The sequence below is a fragment of the Alosa alosa genome, chromosome 7 (assembly GCF_017589495.1).
Source record: "Alosa alosa isolate M-15738 ecotype Scorff River chromosome 7, AALO_Geno_1.1, whole genome shotgun sequence".
NCBI classification, from domain to species: domain Eukaryota; kingdom Metazoa; phylum Chordata; class Actinopteri; order Clupeiformes; family Clupeidae; genus Alosa; species Alosa alosa.
The window spans coordinates 13,942,942-13,962,950 of NC_063195.1; the positions used below are offsets into that span (position 1 = coordinate 13,942,942).

A 20,009-nucleotide genomic window follows, 5' to 3' on the forward strand; every position below is an offset into this window, starting at 1 on the left:
TAAAGCACATCAGAGGATAGTTTTGGTGTCATGTCTGAAGTGTGGATTGGTATTTATTTACATTCTGCCATTTTATACACTTGTACACACTTTATATGTGTATGACATGTCTCATAGAAGCGTCTCCCATAGGTCCCTAACTCATATTCACATGTTGTTGTCTTTGTATTCCTTATCACAGGATCAGAGCTGAGGATTGTGCTACTGGGCAAAACTGGAGTAGGAAAGAGTGCAACAGGAAACACCATCCTGGGGAATGAGGCCTTTATTGAAGGTTTCAGTTGGGACTCTGTCACTTTAGTTACTAAGAGGGAGACTGCCAATGTGTTTGGGAGGCAGATCACAGTGATTGACACCCCAGGACTACTTGATACGTCTAAGACAGCAACTGAGTTTAAAAGTGAGATAGAGAGGTGTGTTGACTTCTCTCTTCCTGGGCCTCATGCCTTCCTACTGGTGATCAGACTGGATGTGAAATCCACAGAGGAGGAGATGAACGCAGTCAAGTGGATCCACGAAAACTTTAGCCCCAATGCGACTCAGTTCACCATAGTGCTATTCACTCATGGAGATATTCTGAAGGGTAGAACAATGGAAAGTGTTCTAAATGAAAAGGTCCAGACCTTGATAGACAGCTGTGAGGGTGGATACCACACCTTTAACAATGCACAGAGGGAAGACCAGACTCAGGTGAAGGAGCTGCTGAAGAAGATAGACACCATGGTGGAGCAGAACGACGGAGAATACTACACAAACAAGAAGTACCAGGAGGCTCTGGTAAAGATCAGAGAAAAAGAAATAGCTGATACGAGTAAGTCACAAAAAGCATTTCACAGCAGCAGTTTACGGAAGTGTTGGCAGATAACATGGGGCATTTTTCATTTTAGAATGATGCTATAAGGCATCAGAACTATGAAATATTTTTTTAGGAATTAAGGGCGTCACAATTCGGTTGTTAAGTCTGACTAATAATGATGAATTGTTTCAACAACTGCACACGAACAAATGCAAATGGATCAAGATTGTAGACAAAACTAATAGTATCAGTATGGTCTTGTATCCCTAGTGAGAGCCCTTGAACAAGAACTGGATGAATTAAACAGGTCAATAATGAACCCACCCAACGTCAAGGTGAGTTTATAATATTATTATTCCACTGCTTGGCTAAATTTCCCATTGTCATGCTTTCTTAGAATATTTGCACACCTATGAAGTAGCTCCAATATTTGGCTGGCTTTTAACTGGTTACATGGCAGTAGGCTAAGTAAAATAGCGATGTTTCAAAGGTGGTAAGGTTAATCAGAATCATGGGATGTGCCTGCTTGACAGCGGGAGAGATGGAACTAACGGCTGGCCTTTGGCTATAGCCACCATCCATTTAGAAAAAAGTAAAAGCAGTTAGTTGATATGTGGCGTAAAGAAGTAGCTCCACAAACAAGACAGTTTTAGCGATTAAAAAGGTTGAGTTATAACAGAAAATGAACACAACACAAGTGGCAACAGTGGAATGAGCGGGATAATGGACTCTACCACGTGCGGTTCACAGAACGCTGGCGCGCTGGGGTCGTTTTACCACCTCAAACGTGCGTTTCTGTCTGTGAACTGATCTCCGTTTCATGCATTACCCTTTACTTGTAAAATGTTGTGTTAAATACTTTTACAGTAAGAAAAATACTTACATACAGTATAATTTTTCATGAATTCAGTTGCTAAAACTGAAGGTTTAATAATTGATTTCATAGTATTTTACTTTATCTTATTTTCAGCACACATAATTCAATAATTCGTATTTCTTGTTTATTTTGGTTGATGATACACACATCATGCTGCTCATGTGACTGCAAGGCTACAATGTATTTGTGTTTCTGTATATCTCAATCCAACTTTGTTTTGTTGTTCAGAAACACACCCAAGAGGAGCAAAAGCCGTTTGTACAACGTGTCCAGCCTATTGTCAGTAATACATGGCATGCAAGCAAATCTGGCGACACAGATTCAGCTAGTAGCAACGGAAAGGTAATCTATCTATCTACCTCTTTATGGTGTCATTTAGCTGACTTAATTATGCGGATGAAAAATACAGGAATTGAGAACCTAATACATAAACATGAGCATTGAATAATAAAACTGTTATCACAAGCGTAACAATTATGATTGATTGTTATATTGTATTGTTTTCCAACCGGAAACACGTCATGGACTAAGGGATGATCAGACATCCCTTTTGCACACATTCTTCCGATTCCAATTTTTGACGTGTGTGGGCGTTGCTACTAGTGTTACAAAACTAGTGTACAAAGTGTACCACATCCACTTTAGCGTGATCCACTCTCGTTGCTGAGTGGCGCGGTTATCTGCCGACTGATGGAAACGTTTGTGAATTATGGTGTTCCACTCTAGTATCTCTCTGAAAGGAGATTTAGGTGGGCGTGACCAGGCTATCTTTTCATATTGTTGCACAATAATTTTGAGCATGTGAAGTTCAAGAGGAATACATTACATTTTCCAACGGCTCTTATCATATTCATGCTTGTTGGCTTGCATAGTCAATTATTACTGGGTGTATATCATTGACGAACGTCTATTCTCATCACCATCTCATCACTCTTGGCTCTTTTCATGTTTTCTCCAGGGTGCAAAGCGACCGAGAATGTCTTTTCCCCCTAACACACAAACAAGTACATCCGGACTCTCACAAGCCAACAAGTCCCCTACTAACAGACATTACGTCACAGGTAAGATTGACTTTTTTTTGGACACATTGCTGATGCAAAAACATTAGATATTATTTAGTCCAGGGGTGAATCTGTATTTTGTACCAGGGCAATTCCATGCAAAGGTCATCCTTACCATGGAAAAAAAAAGTTGTGCATACGCAAATAGAACTGTTGTTAAAATCTTCATTTAGGTCTATATTTTATTGTTTGTAACTGATCTGATTGAATTTGATGGAGAATGACACTCTTTTTACATCATACATATGGTGTGCAACCATACAGAAACAACATTTTTCACATGGTAATATTATACATATTTCAAAAGTGGATAAATGGACCCAATGTTCAAACAAATTGTGTCATTTGACAAATTCCAGATTGACAAGGGAATGGTAGAGTAATGTCTATGCTCAGCTTGCCTTTAAGAGCCCAACTCCTTACATTTGTAAGGCTTTTGTTTTTAAGTCAGCAAGTTCCATGGCACATCCATAACGTTTTATAGGAAAAGTTTATGCTACACATACAGTGTTGATGCGACAATGTCCATAGTGTCTGTGCAAAGCTGATTTATATCAATGTAAAGTGTGATGACCAAATTGTGCCCCTTTCTTACTTTTAAAACCTTTAATGGTGCGTTATGGATGTGACGTTATGGATGTTACATTATGTGAATTTACAAGACTGGGGACTTTATTATACCTCAAAGCCGATAAAACGTCTGTTCTGGTAGCATGTCAGTTTCAACGCATTTCAACTTAGTGTTTACAACTGACATTTTAAAGATTATTAGGTTGATCAAAACCACAGGGAGGCCTTGCCTAACCATTAGCAAAACAAACATAATATTAAAATACCTCCAGTGATTAGCCTAGCCATAGCCTATTTTCAAGTGGCCTAATACTTGAAAATCTGAGCGATTATCTTCCTGTAACTGTCATACTAATGTTGTACAGTAACTGGATTATCGTGTTAGCTGGTGAAGATGGCTGACTTTGCAGCTGGAGTTAACATAGCAACCTCCTTCTGTTGCAGATCTGTTCAGCCTGCCGTTCACGTCTGCTTAACACAGTTTAATTTTAAATGTGACGCGATATGCCAGCATTTGAAGTGTCAGGTCCTCTGTAGCTAATACCCACAGAGTAACATGAGTAAGGGCAGCAATAAACTATGACCGCCTCTCAGTCCTGCATATTCTCTTCGCAAAAATAAATCACACTTGTCAATTTGTCTCCATCTCCTACTCCTGCAACTCGTGTGCATGTAAATGAGTGTGTGCATATGTGAGTTTGCTTTTGTTTATAAGAGAGTGTGTGTGTGTGTCTGTGTGTGTGCATGTGCGTATGCGTGCCTGTGTTTGTGTGTTTATGTGTGTGTGTGTGTGTGTGCGTGTGTGTTTGCATGCCCACATTCGTATGCGTGCCTGTGTGTGTGTGTGTTTATGTGTCTGCATTCATGTGGGTGGGTGTTTGTGCATGTGTGTGTGTGTGTGTGTGGGTGCTTGCCTGTCTGTATGTGTTTATGTGTGTGTGTGCTTGCCTGTCTGTATGTGTGCGACTGTGTGTGTGTGTGTGTGTGTGTGTGTGTGTGTGCGCATGTGCGTGTGTGTGCATGTGCGTGTGTGCGCGTGCATGTACTTTATGTGTGCAAATCACAAATGAGTGGGTATGGGTTAGGTTCATGCGGGCTCTTGAGACTAACATACCATAAATATTTTGTCATCTTGGGTGCAACGTTTCAGGTAGGGCTAGTTATTTAGGGGAGTGGCCACCAAGTTTCATGTTCCCTGCTGTTTCAGTAACCCGGGAATCACTGACCAAAATTGATGACGGTAAAAGAAAAAAATGAATTTCTTTTTTATATTTTAAATGACTTGTTGTCCTGATTCTTCCTGTGGATCAGAGTGGGCACTGAGGAAGCAATAATTTCATCTCTAGGTTTTCATGATTACTATTTCAATTGTTTCATATCAAAATTCACTACTTAATTATGTGTTTTATGTAGTTTGTCGAGGACTGGTTCAGACACGTCACATCCATAACGTGAAACCGTCACATCCATAACGCCAGCTTTTCCTACATAATGCATTCTGAAAATGGCGATAGTTTCAAAACACACTTTTTGTGTTCATTCAAGTCTCCTTCATGGTACATATATCATAGTTTCGGCAGTTTCCTTCAAAATTCACAGAGTTTGTAGAAAACCTGTAATCTCTCACAAAAATGTGTCCATTTCATGTCGCATCCATAATGCTGATAAAATACCTTGTATTCTTAGGATGAAATTGATTATATGAAATTTGAGGATTTCTCAGTATTCAGAGGACAGAGGTTACATTAAAAGTTATGCAAATTTATTCACTGATACTAATTCTGCCCCCACTCTAAGGCATTTTGTTTACCAATATGAGTCCACACATTGTCACATCCATAACGCTGGACCTGCCCACCACCTAAAGTGTCCAGATAGAACTAACCAGCATATTAAGGCCAATATTACAGGAATCAATTACATACGCATGAACTGCTGATGGGCTTTATTACCAGTCAGACACACATATAGGAACAACAACAGTAACTTTTATGTGCAAGCCAAGCACACAGAACACGAACACGGTGTGAGTGGGAGTGACCAAAACCCTACAAAGAACCTTATAGGCTACCCACATTTACATTGATTTGATAATAACTCACAAGTTTACATTGTTCTAAACTGATCTAGTCTGGGAATACAAATGGCTTGATTAGTCTTTTGCTTCTATTACCTGGGTGACTGATTTGAACATCAGGGCCACATACCATGAGATAAATCACATTTGAGACATATTTGCTCTTTGTAAGACTTTGGGTGACCACAGTGATAGAACATTAATCCACACAAGTTAGTATTCTTAACATCCCAAATTAACAAACTAAAAGACTAATTAATGAACTATAGACTTGTTTGGATACTGCGGGTAGTACTGATTTATTGAAATATCATCATTGGCCCTGGACCACTTTCTGCGGTTTCCCAGGCAGATATAGTGACTGTTAGCTAGCATGCTATTTAGGTAAAACCCTCATAATGTTTTTTGAACATGCCATTGTCCATCTTAACAGGATATAAGCCTCTGCAGATGGCAGCTTGTCAGGCCCCAGCAGCAGCAGGAGTTAGCACTGTTGGTGAGTACTACTTTCTTCTGATCTGCTATATCTGTGCAACTGCCACACGTTATTCAAACATGCCCATTTTTTACTACATCCTGCTAGATACTAAAGCTTTTTATTTGAGCATGTTGTATGTTGTTTAGTGCATTAGCATTGCCAGTTATGTTCAAGCATGCATATTCTCTCAAATGTCTCTGAGGGTGGTACTGATTTGTAAAAATGTCAGCATTCGTTCCTGGACCACTTTGTGGGGTTTTACAGGTATACGTAAGGCTCTTTCCAATTAAGGACCGTGACTGGCCCAAAGTCATAAACACTCGTGCATGGCCTCGGTGTTCTGTTTCCATAAGGAGCTGTAACATTGGGGACATTAGCTAACAATGCTAGAAACGTCTAAACAGTGCTTAGCAACAACACTGATAACAACACAATTAATTACAAGGACATTTAATCAAATCATAAAATTGTAAGAAGCAGTATCCTTAATTATTTTGCAAAGATTTTATATCTGTAGATTGTTTTTCTTCACAAATATAAGCAGACACTTGCTTATATTGCTAGGCAACCCTAAACAAATGCTACTGGTCTGTTTTTTTTTTCAGTTTTAGTATCATATTCCATTCCGAAAGTCCTCGGTTCAGCCCCAATTCGGGCCTGCCCTATTCCAGGGCCGACCTGAGCCTGTCTGGGACGCGGCCCCGGTTTATTCAAACAAGCACGGGATACCTAGTGTCGGAGGTGCACGTACCCCATGCACACATTTTAAACGTAATGTCAAGAAAGAACATATGAACAAACAAATGAAAAAACAAATTTCCATTGACTATTTGCAATGCATTTCAACATGGAACATTGGACATGGAAGCAGAGAATGTCCGAGTGTATTGAGTTCTATGCGCACTGTGATTGGCTCATCGCGTTTGGGGGCGTGGCTTAGCCATAGGTCAATTGGATAATACTACGACCAATGTTTACTGACTGTTTTCGGACTTCAATACAATTGGATAACACTATGACCAATGGCCCGCCTATATCAGATACACCGATGTGATTCGTGCAGCTCCAAGGGCATGGGTAATGAGTTTACTGATTACTTATTACTGATTGCCAGAGTGACTTGCTGAGCAAATTTCAAATTTTGCTCTCGCAAGAACTTTGGATTTCTGCATAGGATGGCGGTGATTAGGTGAAGGCTACTCTCTATAGCAGAATCAATGTCAGTCAGTGGCTTAAATGAGCAATTTACAATTTACAGTGTGGATATTTTGCTATAAATGCAAATTCAGTTCTCACTCAAAACTACATCGGTTGACATCATTTTGGTCCCAGACTAAAATGTTATATTGTTATCATTTCAAAATAGAACCTTTAACCATTTAAATTTCTAAAATATTAATGTTCTGCTGTGACTAGGGCCACTTATAAAAGCTGTGATCAGCCACCCTAAGTCAACAAACTGCTCTGGATCTCTCAAAACTGAAGGCAAGTATACTTCTCTCTTGGCATGCTAGTTCAGAAATGATGTTAACCCTTAGAACTCGATTGACGCAAGGTGCGTCAAAAAACACACCCTTTCTTCTCTGTTACATTGCTCCAGAACTATTTGTCGCAGCGAAATGAAACCTTTATTGTGTGACAGAGCAGAGCAGTGGGGCTTTCCAACAAGACTACACACTTGTCTGTATGATCAAGTATGCAAATTTAAAATCATGAGATTAAATCAAATTGCATCATATTTACAGTCTATACTTCTCTGTTCACCTGCGCACCCATTACTCTCGTTTGAATTACTCGCCAACCCGTGATCGCATAGATATGGCAAGCATGTCAGATGAGTTGAAGGAGGAGACACAGAGCTATCCATTGGTACCAAGTATATCAATCCTTCTGGGTTATAAAAACAGACGAAGTGACTGCAAAATAATAACGTCATATAGAACAACCAATTGAATTACTCGTGAACCCGTGATAGATATGCCATGCATGTCAGATGAAAGAGGAGGCACAGAGCTATCATTTACATCCTTCTGGGTTATAAAGCAGACAAAGTGACAGCAAAATAATATCGTCATATAGCTTGCCCCACATTTTTGTGTGTTTTGGTGGCAAAGCATGTTCATAATCCAGTTTTGAGATCCTAGCAAATTATTGCATGGTATCCAACTCAAGGCTCACATTGCATCCCAATTTGTTTGACAAAGAAAGACTTTTTTGCCTTTACTTTGTTCATGGCAATGCAGTAAAAAGTTGTTGTAGAGAATCATCATGAGTGCACACACAGACTAATGTGCAAACTCGGGTCAAGTCAGGTCAGATTAGTTTGTGTCACAGATATGGAGTGCAGAGAGGTCATTTTTCGTCACTAAATAAAAAATGGCATTTATTTCTTGAAGGCGCACACCACATATTATGTCTGTGAATTGCTCAGCCCCAAAGTCCCCCTCCATCATGGTTGTTATATTGCCAGATTCAGGACAGTGTGGTCTACACATACATGAAAGTCATGTTTGATGAACACAATTTGCAAGCTTCCATACTGCAGGCAGAGATAACAGTGCAGCTCAAAGATGTTTGAATGTGTATCAGACGCAGAATAAAATAACATGTTATAACTAGACATTCCATTATTCACTCTTCTTCTGTTGCTAGTTTGTCGCCATAGCTTTATATGAACACATCCTTATAGAACAGATTTTTTGATATCCAAAATAATAAACATTTTAGGCAAGGAAGGTCATTAAGAGCACACAGGCCTATTCTGCAATCTTTTTTTTCCTGGAATACAATTTTTGAATTGAGGGAATTTAGCTCATGAAATGTCTGGCCAGCTAAAAGGCAAATAAATAAACAAATAAATAAAGGCCTTAAATGTCATATTGTCCTCCGTGCATTTGTGTTCCTTCAGACACGTCACATACTGTAATGACGTCAGTAAGTCAACTGCTGCGAAAGACATTGGACAACCTGCCTGAAAACGACTTCAAGAGGTTCAAGCATTGTGGAGCGAATAGAAGTGTGACTGTGCCACAGCAAGGATTGGGTAAGACTTAATGTCCACTATTTCACCATTGGGTCCCGTGGCATATTAACTGCAATACACACACTCAAAACACCAACACATTAATTTGCATGAATACTGTATGAATGTGGCAATGGATTTATACTGTATCTATTTCCTTGTTTATTTGTTTAGTCATTTATTTCTTCCGTCTTAAAACAGATGCAAATGTGGATTCTGCAATTGAGAACATTTCAAAAGTCCTAAAGGACAAAATGAAAAGCAAAGTGCAGTATATCATGGAGGGCAATGAAAATAGACATAATAAGAAGCTCTTAAACCAGATCTACACAAAAGTCTATGTTACTGAGGGAGAGACCAAGATTTTTAATGAACATGAAATCATCCAGATAGATTCGGCTACTAAGACACAATCAAGACATGGTAAAGAAATTGAATGCAACAATCTTTTTCAGCAAGATAGACGTGTCAGGACTGTGTTGACCAAAGGAAATGCTGGCATAGGGAAAACCGTTTGTGTGCACAAGTTCATTCTTGACTGGGTGGAGGGAGAAGCCAATCACAATATAAAGCTCATCCTTGTTCTACCATTTCGGGAGCTCAGTTTACTTACAGGAGAATATAGTTTTCATGAACTTCTTGTGGAGTTCCATCGAGAACTGAGCAATCTTAACAAACCAGATATCTACGACAGCAAGAAAACACTCTTCATCCTTGATGGTCTGGATGAAAGCAGATTTCGTTTGGACTTTTCCAAAAAGATGGTAGCAGACATGCAAATATCCACCACCGTGGATGTCCTAATCACAAGCCTCATTAAAGGAAAGCTGCTTGAGTCTGCTCTCCTTTGGATCACCTCAAGGCCAGCAGCTGTCACCCAGGCTCTGTTATCACACGTTGACCAGATAACAGAAGTCCGAGGTTTCAATGATCCACAGAAGGAGGAATATTTCTGCAGGAGAATCAGTGACCCTGCCCAGGCCAGTGCCATCATTGCACATATCAAGGCATCACGCGTCCTCTACATCATGTGCCACATCCCTCTATTTTGTTGGATCACAGCAACAGTTTTCCAGAAAATACTTGCTCAGGGAGACCGCAGTGAAATTCCCAAGACCCTTACCAGCATGTATTGCCACTTCCTGCTCATCCAGACTGACATGACACACAAGAAGAACCATGTTGCCGAAGAAATGAACAGGCAGAAACTTCTAGAGTGTAACAGACAAGTCATTTTGAAAGTTGCCAAGCTAGCTTTTACACAACTGCACAAAGAAAGAGTCATTTTCTGTGAGGAGGACCTTACGGAATGTGGAATTGGCGCAAATGATTCTCTTGTCTCTGGGATGTGTACAGAGATCTTGAAAGAGGAATCTGACTGTTATGTCAACAACTTCCACAAGAAGATGTACTACTTTGTGCACCTTAGCATCCAGGAGTTCCTTGCTGCCTTCTTTGTATTTCACTGCTATTTAAGCAAGAATCTGAATCCTATCGAGATCTTTCTGGCTCAAACTCAAAAGAACAAGCCTATGCCTTATGATTTGACACTGGAAGATTTGCTGAAAGGGACAGTGAACAAAGCACTAGACAGTAAAAATGGACACTTCGATCTGTTTGTCAGATTTCTTCATGGCATGTCACTGGAGACTAATCAAAGGATTTTAGGCGGCCTCCTGCCCCATTCAGGGTCTGATCCAGAAACCATGGGAAGAATCATCAGCAACCTCAAGAAAGTACAGAGGAGGAATATCTCAGCAGAAAGGTGCATGAATCTTTTCCACTGCCTCAGTGAAATGAATGACCGCTCGGTCCATGAGGAAGTCCAGGGATTTCTGAATTCAGAGAAAGGTTTTGTTAAAACATTGTCACTGGCACATTGCTCTGCACTAGCCTACATGCTTCAGCTCTCTGATGAGGTGCAGGACGAGTTTGACCTGAAGAAGTACAACACTAGTGACGAAGGTTACAAAAGGCTTGTTCCAGCTGTAAAAAACTGCCGCAAGGCTGAGTGAGTGACTTAATTAAATATGTTTGTGCACTGACTACAATGTTATCTGGAGAAAAAATAGAATAAATACTAATATTTGTAAAAGTATACAGTATGCAGTTCAATGAAATTGAAATGTGTGTCTTTCAACAGCCTTGCTGGTTGTAAACTCACAGAGAACTCATGTGACATCGTGGCCTCAGCATTGCAGTCGGCAAACTCACCGCTGAGAGTGTTGGACCTAAGTGACAATGATCTTCAGGATTCCGGGATTAAGATTATCTGTTCTGGATTGAAAAGTACTAACTGTAAACTGGAGAAACTGAAGTAAGAAATTAGCTACATCCTTACCTTGTTTCTCCAGATTACAGTTTGTAATTCTTATATAATGCACAAAAAATGTGCAATGCATAAGTTTTCAAAGGTTTGATCGTCTCTTTCAGGGCTGTCCAAACTGCGGCCCGCCATTCACTTTAATCCGGCCCACCGAGCATTTATTAGTTTATCATAGATCCGACCCGCAACGCACTTTAATCCGGCCTGGCGAGCATTTAATTAGGTTATCATAGGCCGCTCGCTAATTTTTTCCAGCCATAGACGACGTTGTGGTTAATTTTAGGCTACTGCAAACCGCTTTACACTCTTCTACACTCCATAGGCTATATTTGAGTGAAGCTGGCAAAGAGTCTTAAAGTGACAGTGCGCCATTTATAAATGAATTAAACAGCATCAAATTAACAGTATTTCTTAAGAAATTAATTTTCTACAACAAAATTACTTTGTCATTTAAATAATACAACATTTTATATACTTTATATCATTATTATTATTATTATTATTATTATTATTATTATTATTATTATATATTGTTTATTGTGTGTGGCCCGCCGGACAATTTTCAAAACCCAATGTGGCCCTTGAGTCAAAAAATCTGGACACCCCTGGTCTACAGTACTTAGTGAATTATCTGAAACCCTTGTCTACAGTTCTAGCTTACATCCAGTATTTCCAATCAGTACTCCATAAGTATTTATTTTTCATTTGCATGGATGTTCAATGACTTGTTCAAATATTTTGGAGAAGGAAGGGTGCCATCACTACAGAACGTTGCAGAATGTTTTTTCCCACCATAGCCTACTATTAAAAATAAATCTGTACCCCACACATTAAAATGTTCTATGTTCCTTCCTAGATTATCTTGCTGCGGGGTCACACAGATTGGCTGTGAAGCGTTGGCCTCTGCTCTGCATGCCAATCCTTCTTACCTGACAGAGCTTGACCTGAGCCGCAATTACCCAGGGGTGGAGGGATGGGCCATACTCTCTAAAATGCAGCTGCAACTACGGTGTGCGATGAGGTGAGGAAACTTGTTTAAAGGCATTATAGAATGCAAAACCGAGTTTACCTTGGAATAATTGAATAATGGCAGTTTGGTACGTAAAATAAATGGTTACCCTTTACTTGACAGTATCGACATAAGAGTGAAAATAAAAATAAAATAAATTATACAGAGAACTTCAAAATCCCATTGTCACCTCCTTCCTATTGAAATCTCACAAGTTGAAACTGCCGCTGTAAAACGGGTGAATTGCAACGAAGCTAATAGATGACAACAACTCGACGGCTTATTTGGCTCTGGCAGAGACTTTCTAATGAGGAGACACAGCACTCAAAAAATCCTCCATAGAAAGGCATGGGGTTAGTTGTCTACACATATCCCAGCACTTCCGCAGCAAAATGTCGACATGTGAATACATTGAGCCAATCATGTGGTGTGTTGTGAATACATTGAGCCAATCATGTGGTGTGTTGTGAAGACATTGTGCCAATCATGTGTTGTGATCTTGTCGCTGGAGCAAGGTTGGTGTCGTGAAGCCTTGCGCATGCACATTTCTGCTGAAATACTGTAGATGCCGATTAGTGCCCAAAAAGCGGAGTGGAGGGACTTGCCTAAAAGGACTTTGGCTCTGGTCTGTAGCTTTGTAACGCCCCCAAAATTTACATAAACATCTGCAGACTTCCAGCTTCACGTGGCAGCAGCTCCTTCACCGGAAGTTCAATGACGCCGGACTTCAGTAGGCTAGATGATCCAATAGGGCCGTATTTGCAGATAAACATAATTTGTTTGGCTTTTTAATGCTTGGATTTTGTTAAAGTTAGCGAGAAATAAGCACATTTCAAAAAAGCCTTTATTGTAATCGCAAAACACATCTGAAATGTTGTATTTGATGTTGGCAAGATAGCAAGCTCGCAAGCTAACTAGCTAACTACAGGGTCATTCCACGCCAACTCAGCCACCCATGTACATGACACCTCTCAGATTTTGCTGAAAAGCAGTGAGAATATGCCTTATGTTACCGGCATGTGTGATTTTTCACTTTTTGGGTGGCCTTAGCACCACAATTAATGATCATATTTATTCTAATCAGGATTATTTGTTATATGTGGGAACCTTGCTCTTGCCAAAATGAATTTGAAGGGTATGGTACCACTGGCAGGGGTTTTATAGGGGTCTAAAAACCCTCTCCGGCAGAGGTGATTCTTTTGGAACCCCATATTTGGACCCCCAAATGACCATGTGGGCACTTGATGATCCTAATGGGATTTATACCAGATAAAGATACATATTTGTTCTTTCTTTTAATGAAATAACATTTTTGACTATGAAGCTCCATAATATGAATTGTATTCTTATTAATGCACCATTTTGGACATTGTTTCCAGAAGTCTGGAATGTAGATCAGGGAGAATTTAGTGATGATAAAGCATGAAAATAGTGGAAATAACCTAGTATGATGCTCAGTGATGGCAAACAATTGAAATACTGAGACTGTCACGGATTAACCCCTTGTCCCCCATGAAAGAGACCCGCCATCAAACTTTTAAAGAACTAAATAACAAGAATGTTACATAGAGTTTTTCCTTGCCACTGTCACTCTCCAAATAAAATTTAATTGAAAATTGAATTGAATAGTGTCTTTAACTATTATCCAAGAAATTGTGGAAGCAGTGGCATAATTTTTTCATGGTCCTTTTGGTCAAGTTTGTATTGGCAAGCACTGCGTCCATAGATGTCTGGCACACTGACACAACAAATGATATGTTGGAATGGCACCAAACAGGGGATCTGTCTTTGGTCCGATGGCCATGTGAGGATGTTGTTGACACACTTCATGAATTTCACAAAAACGTCACCATGTTCATCTGGATGTTCAACAATGTCATCATCATAGATACAGGCAATGTATTTTCCTGGCTAGAAAATTGAGTTTTGTAGCCGATCTGACTGCGAGTGTTCTGCCTCCGGGTGTTCTGTATCCAAGTGTTCTGAATCCGATCGTTGTCCGGCGTCGACATCTGTGAATATTGTATCCTGTGATATTATTTTCATCCGTATCTTATTTTTAAAAAACATTGTTATAAAGCAATGATGCGATCGTGTTCCACTGATCTTTTTGTCCAAGGCGTAACTCTCCAATTCGTATGTTTCCTTGTGTTTTTTTAATATCTTCTGCACTAACAAAGAATGAAATGTTCTTAGCCACAAAACTTAATCTATGGACGCAGTGCTCGCCAATACAAACTTGACCAAAAGGACCATGACAAAAAACTGCTATGCCACTGCTTCCACAATTTCTTGGATAATAGTTAAAGACACTATTCAATTCAATTTTCAATTAAATTTTATTTTTGAGAGTGACAGTGGCAAGGAAAAACTCTATGTAACATTCTTGTTATTTAGTTCTTTAAAAGTTTGATGGCGGGTCTCTTTCATGGGGGATAAGGAATTAATCCGTGACAGTCTCAGTATTTAATTGTTTGCCATCACTGAGCATTATACTAAGTTATTTCCACTATTTTCATGCTTTATCATCACTAAATTCTCCCTGATCTACATTCCAGACTTCTGGAAACAATATCCAAAATGGTGCATTATGAAGAATAAAATTCATATTATGGAGCTTCATAGTCAAAAATGTTATTTCATTAAAAGAAAGAACAAATATGTATCTTTATCTGGTATAAATCCCATTAGGATCATCAAGTGCCCACATGGTCATTTGGGGGTCCAAATATGGGGTTCCAAAAGAGTCACCTCTGCTGGAGAGGTTTTTGGACCCCCATAAAACCCCTGCCAGTGCTACCATACCCTTCAAATTCATTTTGGCAAGAGCAAGGTTCCCACATATAACAAATAAACCTGTTTAGAATAAATATGATCATTAACCCATTCACGCTGGATGCTGCATGGCGCAACATTGACCCTCCCGCTGGATGCTGCGTAGTGCAACATTGACCCTCCCGCTGGATGCTGCGTAGCGCAGCATGCTTTTTATTTCATGTTTCTAGGTGCTACAGAGGCTTAGATATTAAATTTTGGTAGACGTTGACCATTTTTAGTATGTTTTCAGAAAACCCTCAGGAAATAAGGTTTAGTCTATAATTCCATAGGATTCTATAGGTGTTTTTAGCAGGCATTTTAGGAGTAAATGGGTTAATTGTGGTGCTAAGGCCACCCAAAAAGTGAAAAATCACACATGCCGTCAACATTTGTTAGGACTTTGGTGACCCACCTCTCACCCAAACAGTAAGGAATGTTGATTCTGCCTCCAGAATTGTGTAGTATAGGCTACAATGAACTACCATACCAGTTTACAGCATTATACCACTATTAGAACAGACGTTATGGGCTTCCAAAAATGGCAAAAGATGAAATGTGAAATTCCAATGTGTCATTACGGCCGTGGCACCCCTAAATTCAAATGGACGCCACGGGCAAACCGTTTGAGATATTGACCTGAAACTTCAGATTCCCTTGTTTGGTAACATAAGGCATATTTTCACCGCTTTTCAGCAAAATCTGAGAGGTACCATGTACATGATACCCCGATTTTGGCTGTTTTCACTTGGAATGACCCAACACTCCACCGTTTTGAATGGACATGTCTTGTGAATCCAAACATATTTATGATAACCTAAGACTAGCAGTACATTCCAAATAAAACTGTTTAGTAATAGAGTTCCCTGTGGACTCTACACCCTGTGCAGTGGGTAGTGAGTAAGGAATACAATGTAAAGACCTTTGTGATCGGAATGCAACCTAAGCTAATGTGCCCACTGATACTGCCTTGGGTTATGCTTGCAATGCTAAGTGCTGTTCCCATAATATCACGTGCACTATGTCTCGATTGGCGTACTTCCATGAGTAGGCTACACTTTGGTGCAGCACTCTGTGCACTGTGTGCTTACTGGCGGAGTGCGTACATTTTAACAGAATGGTGTTGTCTCACATCGAACACCAACTCCATGCACTTAACGAAAATGACGATCGCAATATTTGAATATAGCTTTATTGGTGACCTCTATTCGACAGTGACATGGTCATACTGTGTCAAAACATGAACAGTTTCTCTTATAACTTGCTTGTACCTCTGTAGTGTTTTTTCCACTGCTGCTGCTTCAGCTTTCTCAACTGTGATTACCTCAAGTTGGAAAATGCTCCCTCCCTTTCCACTACAAGATGGCGTCCGTTGAGGGTGAAAAGTGTCCAGCATTCCACACTCAGCTTTTTGACCATTATGAGTGCACCATCCGGGGACTTGCAGTGCACTTTGTGTCGTTGGAATTTTCAGTGTGAACGCCCTCACGCACTCAAATTTGAGTCTTGGACCGTACCGATTATCTTTTTCCTATTGAGAAGGGTCTTGACATTGCTGGTTATCCAAGGCTTGTTATTTGGAAAGCAGCGTACAGTTCTCGTCCACATCTTTAAAGCATAGAGTCTCCTTCACTGTAACATGTCCAGGACTGTTGTTCATGTATAGCACCAGTCCACCTCCGTTCTTTTTGCCAGAAAGATTATTGTCTCTATCCAAATGAGCTACACTGAAGCCGGGCAGCTCAACGTCCCATCGCCTCGTCCTCACTTTATCTCCCGCTCTACAAAAAAGTAAACAAAAGACGGAGAAAAAAACACAAAGAAATGGAGCTACCTCGACATGCTGCCACTCTCGTTGGCGCCAGAATTGTCGAAATAAAATGACCATTTTAATGACCTGCTTAATTATAGGGTTGTAATTGGGTAAAATGAAATAAAACTTGTAAAATGACACCTGAGCATTGGACTGACCTAAGTTGCATACCTTCTGTGTTAACATCACAGAAGAAGGTAAAATGCTCAATCCATTCTATCCCCCCATCAAGGAAAGAGGCTGTTTGTCAGTTAACCAGTGTCATGTGATTGCAAAACTATGAAAGAGGAATACTACTCTGGCCTTGCTTATATTTTCTGTTTTTCTCTTTTAGTTTTGACAGTGAAGCAGAATACTGGTTGAAGTCAGGACTACGGAAATGTGAGTGGTTGTCCAATTCATGTTTTGTGTTTTTGACATAGGTCTACATTGTTTTTGGCAGACCTTGAGGCAAAATCCATTAGGTTATTATTAGCTGTTTGGCAGATAATCAAAATAATAATAATTTATTTCTAATGCAGCGGTCATTTTTGACCGGGAACACAAAACTAGTAAACATAAAACGAACACAACAGGAGGGTTAAATATATATTTATATTATCACTAATTTTAAACTTTATTCAATATACTTGAGCTCACATTACCTCTGATGAGAAACTTAAAATGACTCCCTAATGACAATTACTTTCTCAGATGCCTGCAAAATCACTTTAGACCCAAACACAGCCCACAAAAAGCTAAGTTGGAGGAACCAAAAGGTTAGTGTGGAAAAGGAGAACCAGAGATATCAAGACCACCCAGAGCGATTCCAGCACTGTCAGCAGTTCCTTTGTACTGAGGGCCTGACCGGGAAAGCTTACTGGGAAGTGGACTGGAGTGGACGAGCTGCAGTTGGTGTTGCGTACAAGAGTATTCACAGGGACGGACAAGATACCAGTAAGATCGGATGCAACGACAAGTCCTGGTGTCTGGAGCGATTCATCACCTTATTCAGTGCCAAACACAATAACAACACTGAAACCATCTCAACTCCTCGCTCCACCTCTGGGCGACTGGCAGTGTTCCTGGACTGGAAAAGTGGAACCCTGTCCTTCTACAATATCTCCTCGGGAGCACTGACCCACCTGCACACATTCCATACGACATTTGTTGAACCGCTCTACCCAGCGTTTGAGGTTTCGAAGAGTGTTACTCTGTGTCAACTCAAAGAGCATACTAAGTGACAAGATAGTGAGTCCTAAAATGCTTTGTTGTGCTACGATCACTATTGAATTACACAGATATATGAGAAATCTAGGGCCCTTTTGAAAGCCAGGAGACATTTAGCACAGACTTTAAATTGTTTACACATGCTTTTTGAGTTGGTCTTCCACCCTAGAAAGATATTAATGCCCAAACATGGCATGTGTTTTTCAAGCTGTAAAATTAAAGAATTTCAAGGTCTGAAAAAGATAAGAAGACAGAAGATTTGCACAGAAATATTTCACAGGCCTTGGATTTAGGACCCATTGATGATATAAACAAGGTTTGAACAAAATTTGAGACGGTGCAGCAACAATCTGATTTGACACGGAATTTGGTCGTCATGGTGTAATCTGGCTTCAGAAAGCCAATACTGTATTTCTGCATATGTTTGTAAAAATTCTGTAGCCTACCGTGAATCCTGTAGGGAAAATGGCCAAAACATTGTTCTTCTCGACAAATGGCTTAATTGCTGTTTTATGTTCTTTTTCAAAATCAATCTAATGTCTAGCTTCTGTCAGAGTTGGCCATTGATTGGCGATCAGTACAATCAGTTCTCTGTTGGGCATAGAAGCTTCTCAATGGAACAAGTCCAGACCTAATTTCCCGACCTCAAATTTTGTGAGCGGGATTAAATTCAGGGCTGGCTTCCAGGCTAAAGATTGTGTATATTGTGTATAAATATTGAGAAATATTGGCTTTTACCAGTTTATCTTTAGCTTTTATCTGCTTTAGGAATTATCAGATATATGTATGTACCTGTATTCATACCAATGTTTTAAGCACTTATGTTCTTTTTTATTGACTGCCTCAACAGTTAAGTGATTTGAAATCTCTGTTCCGTTAAGCAGAGGATTATGACAGTGCAGTGGTCATCACATAGTCAGTTTCTACCAGTTTTCTATCTTTTAGAAAGCTTTTGAATATTCTCTTTTTTTTGTGATTATGCTTTTTTTATTTTCAATCAATGGTCACCATTTAGTCAGTCTGCCGTAGAGACATTTTTGCATGTATACAAAATGATTACATATATCAATTTCTACCAGTTTTCAGAACTGTTTTCTTTCAGAAACCTTTTGAATAATCTCAATATTTCTTTGTGATTATGCTATTTTTATTCATTCAGGGAGAGATGAGAAGAGAAAATGAAATAATGTAAAATGTAAAACACACACACACACAAAACACATTTAACAAACACTGGCAGAAAACTCATGTTGATGGTAGAATATTCTAAGAAGCTTGTTAAGGGCAGAGGCTATATTCCTCCAGATGTTTGCAGTGGTTGCCTTTGCCTTATTGATCATTGCAATCGTACACTCAAGGCAAACTATGTAATTAGGCAGCCTTGGAGGGTTGCCGGTTCGAGCCCCGACCAGTGGGCCGCGGCTAAAGTGCCCTTGAGTGCTCCCCGAGCGCCGCCGTTGTAGCAGGCAGCTCACTGCGCCGGGATTAGTGTGTGCTTCACCTCACTGTGTGTTCACTGTGTGCTGTTTGTGTTTCACTAATTCACCGATTGGATTAAATGCAGAGACCAAATTTCCCTCACTGGATCAAAAAAGTATATATACTATACTATACTATTAAATGAGACTATCCAAAATTGCTTCAAGTTTGTATCTGGGGTTATCCACTGCTGTAATATAGCTTTATTTGCAGATGTGAACGCTGCCATCAACAATCTTTTGTTACGTAAAGAAAATCGGTGCTTTGAATCATCATTCAATAAAAGAAAACAAGGGCCCAAGTCTGAATATAGACCTGTAATTATTATCGGAAAATAAGTCCTGACAGGGCAAACAGGTGCGTCGAGGTCTTGTTTCGCCCTGACGGGACTTATTTTCCGATAATGACCGGTGTTCTATACATTATCCCGCTTATTACACGGCTACTTGCCTAAACAAAAAAAGAAACTCCCCATGAT

At 39.8% G+C, this 20,009-nt stretch overlaps 1 protein-coding gene across 4 annotated transcripts in view; it reads left to right on the forward strand.

Annotated features, from left to right (window-relative positions):
• Window positions 1-19,127, forward strand: part of LOC125297051 — a 32,211-nt gene extending 13,084 nt beyond the window's left edge. For 3 of the 4 annotated variants that reach the window (XM_048247197.1, XM_048247196.1, XM_048247199.1), the window contains 12 exons: window positions 182-811; window positions 1,067-1,131; window positions 1,902-2,015; window positions 2,632-2,734; window positions 5,815-5,877; window positions 7,276-7,344; window positions 8,768-8,902; window positions 9,083-10,892; window positions 11,025-11,198; window positions 12,064-12,228; window positions 17,178-17,224; window positions 17,537-19,127. In XM_048247197.1, coding sequence (XP_048103154.1) covers window positions 182-811; window positions 1,067-1,131; window positions 1,902-2,015; window positions 2,632-2,734; window positions 5,815-5,877; window positions 7,276-7,344; window positions 8,768-8,902; window positions 9,083-10,892; window positions 11,025-11,198; window positions 12,064-12,228; window positions 17,178-17,224; window positions 17,537-18,066 — 3,905 coding nt within the window. In that variant the 3' untranslated portion in view covers window positions 18,067-19,127. The remainder of the gene's footprint in view (window positions 1-181; window positions 812-1,066; window positions 1,132-1,901; window positions 2,016-2,631; window positions 2,735-5,814; window positions 5,878-7,275; window positions 7,345-8,767; window positions 8,903-9,082; window positions 10,893-11,024; window positions 11,199-12,063; window positions 12,229-17,177; window positions 17,225-17,536) is intronic. The other variant, XM_048247198.1, reaches the window with a different exon arrangement.
• Window positions 19,128-20,009: the final 882 nt, after the last annotated feature.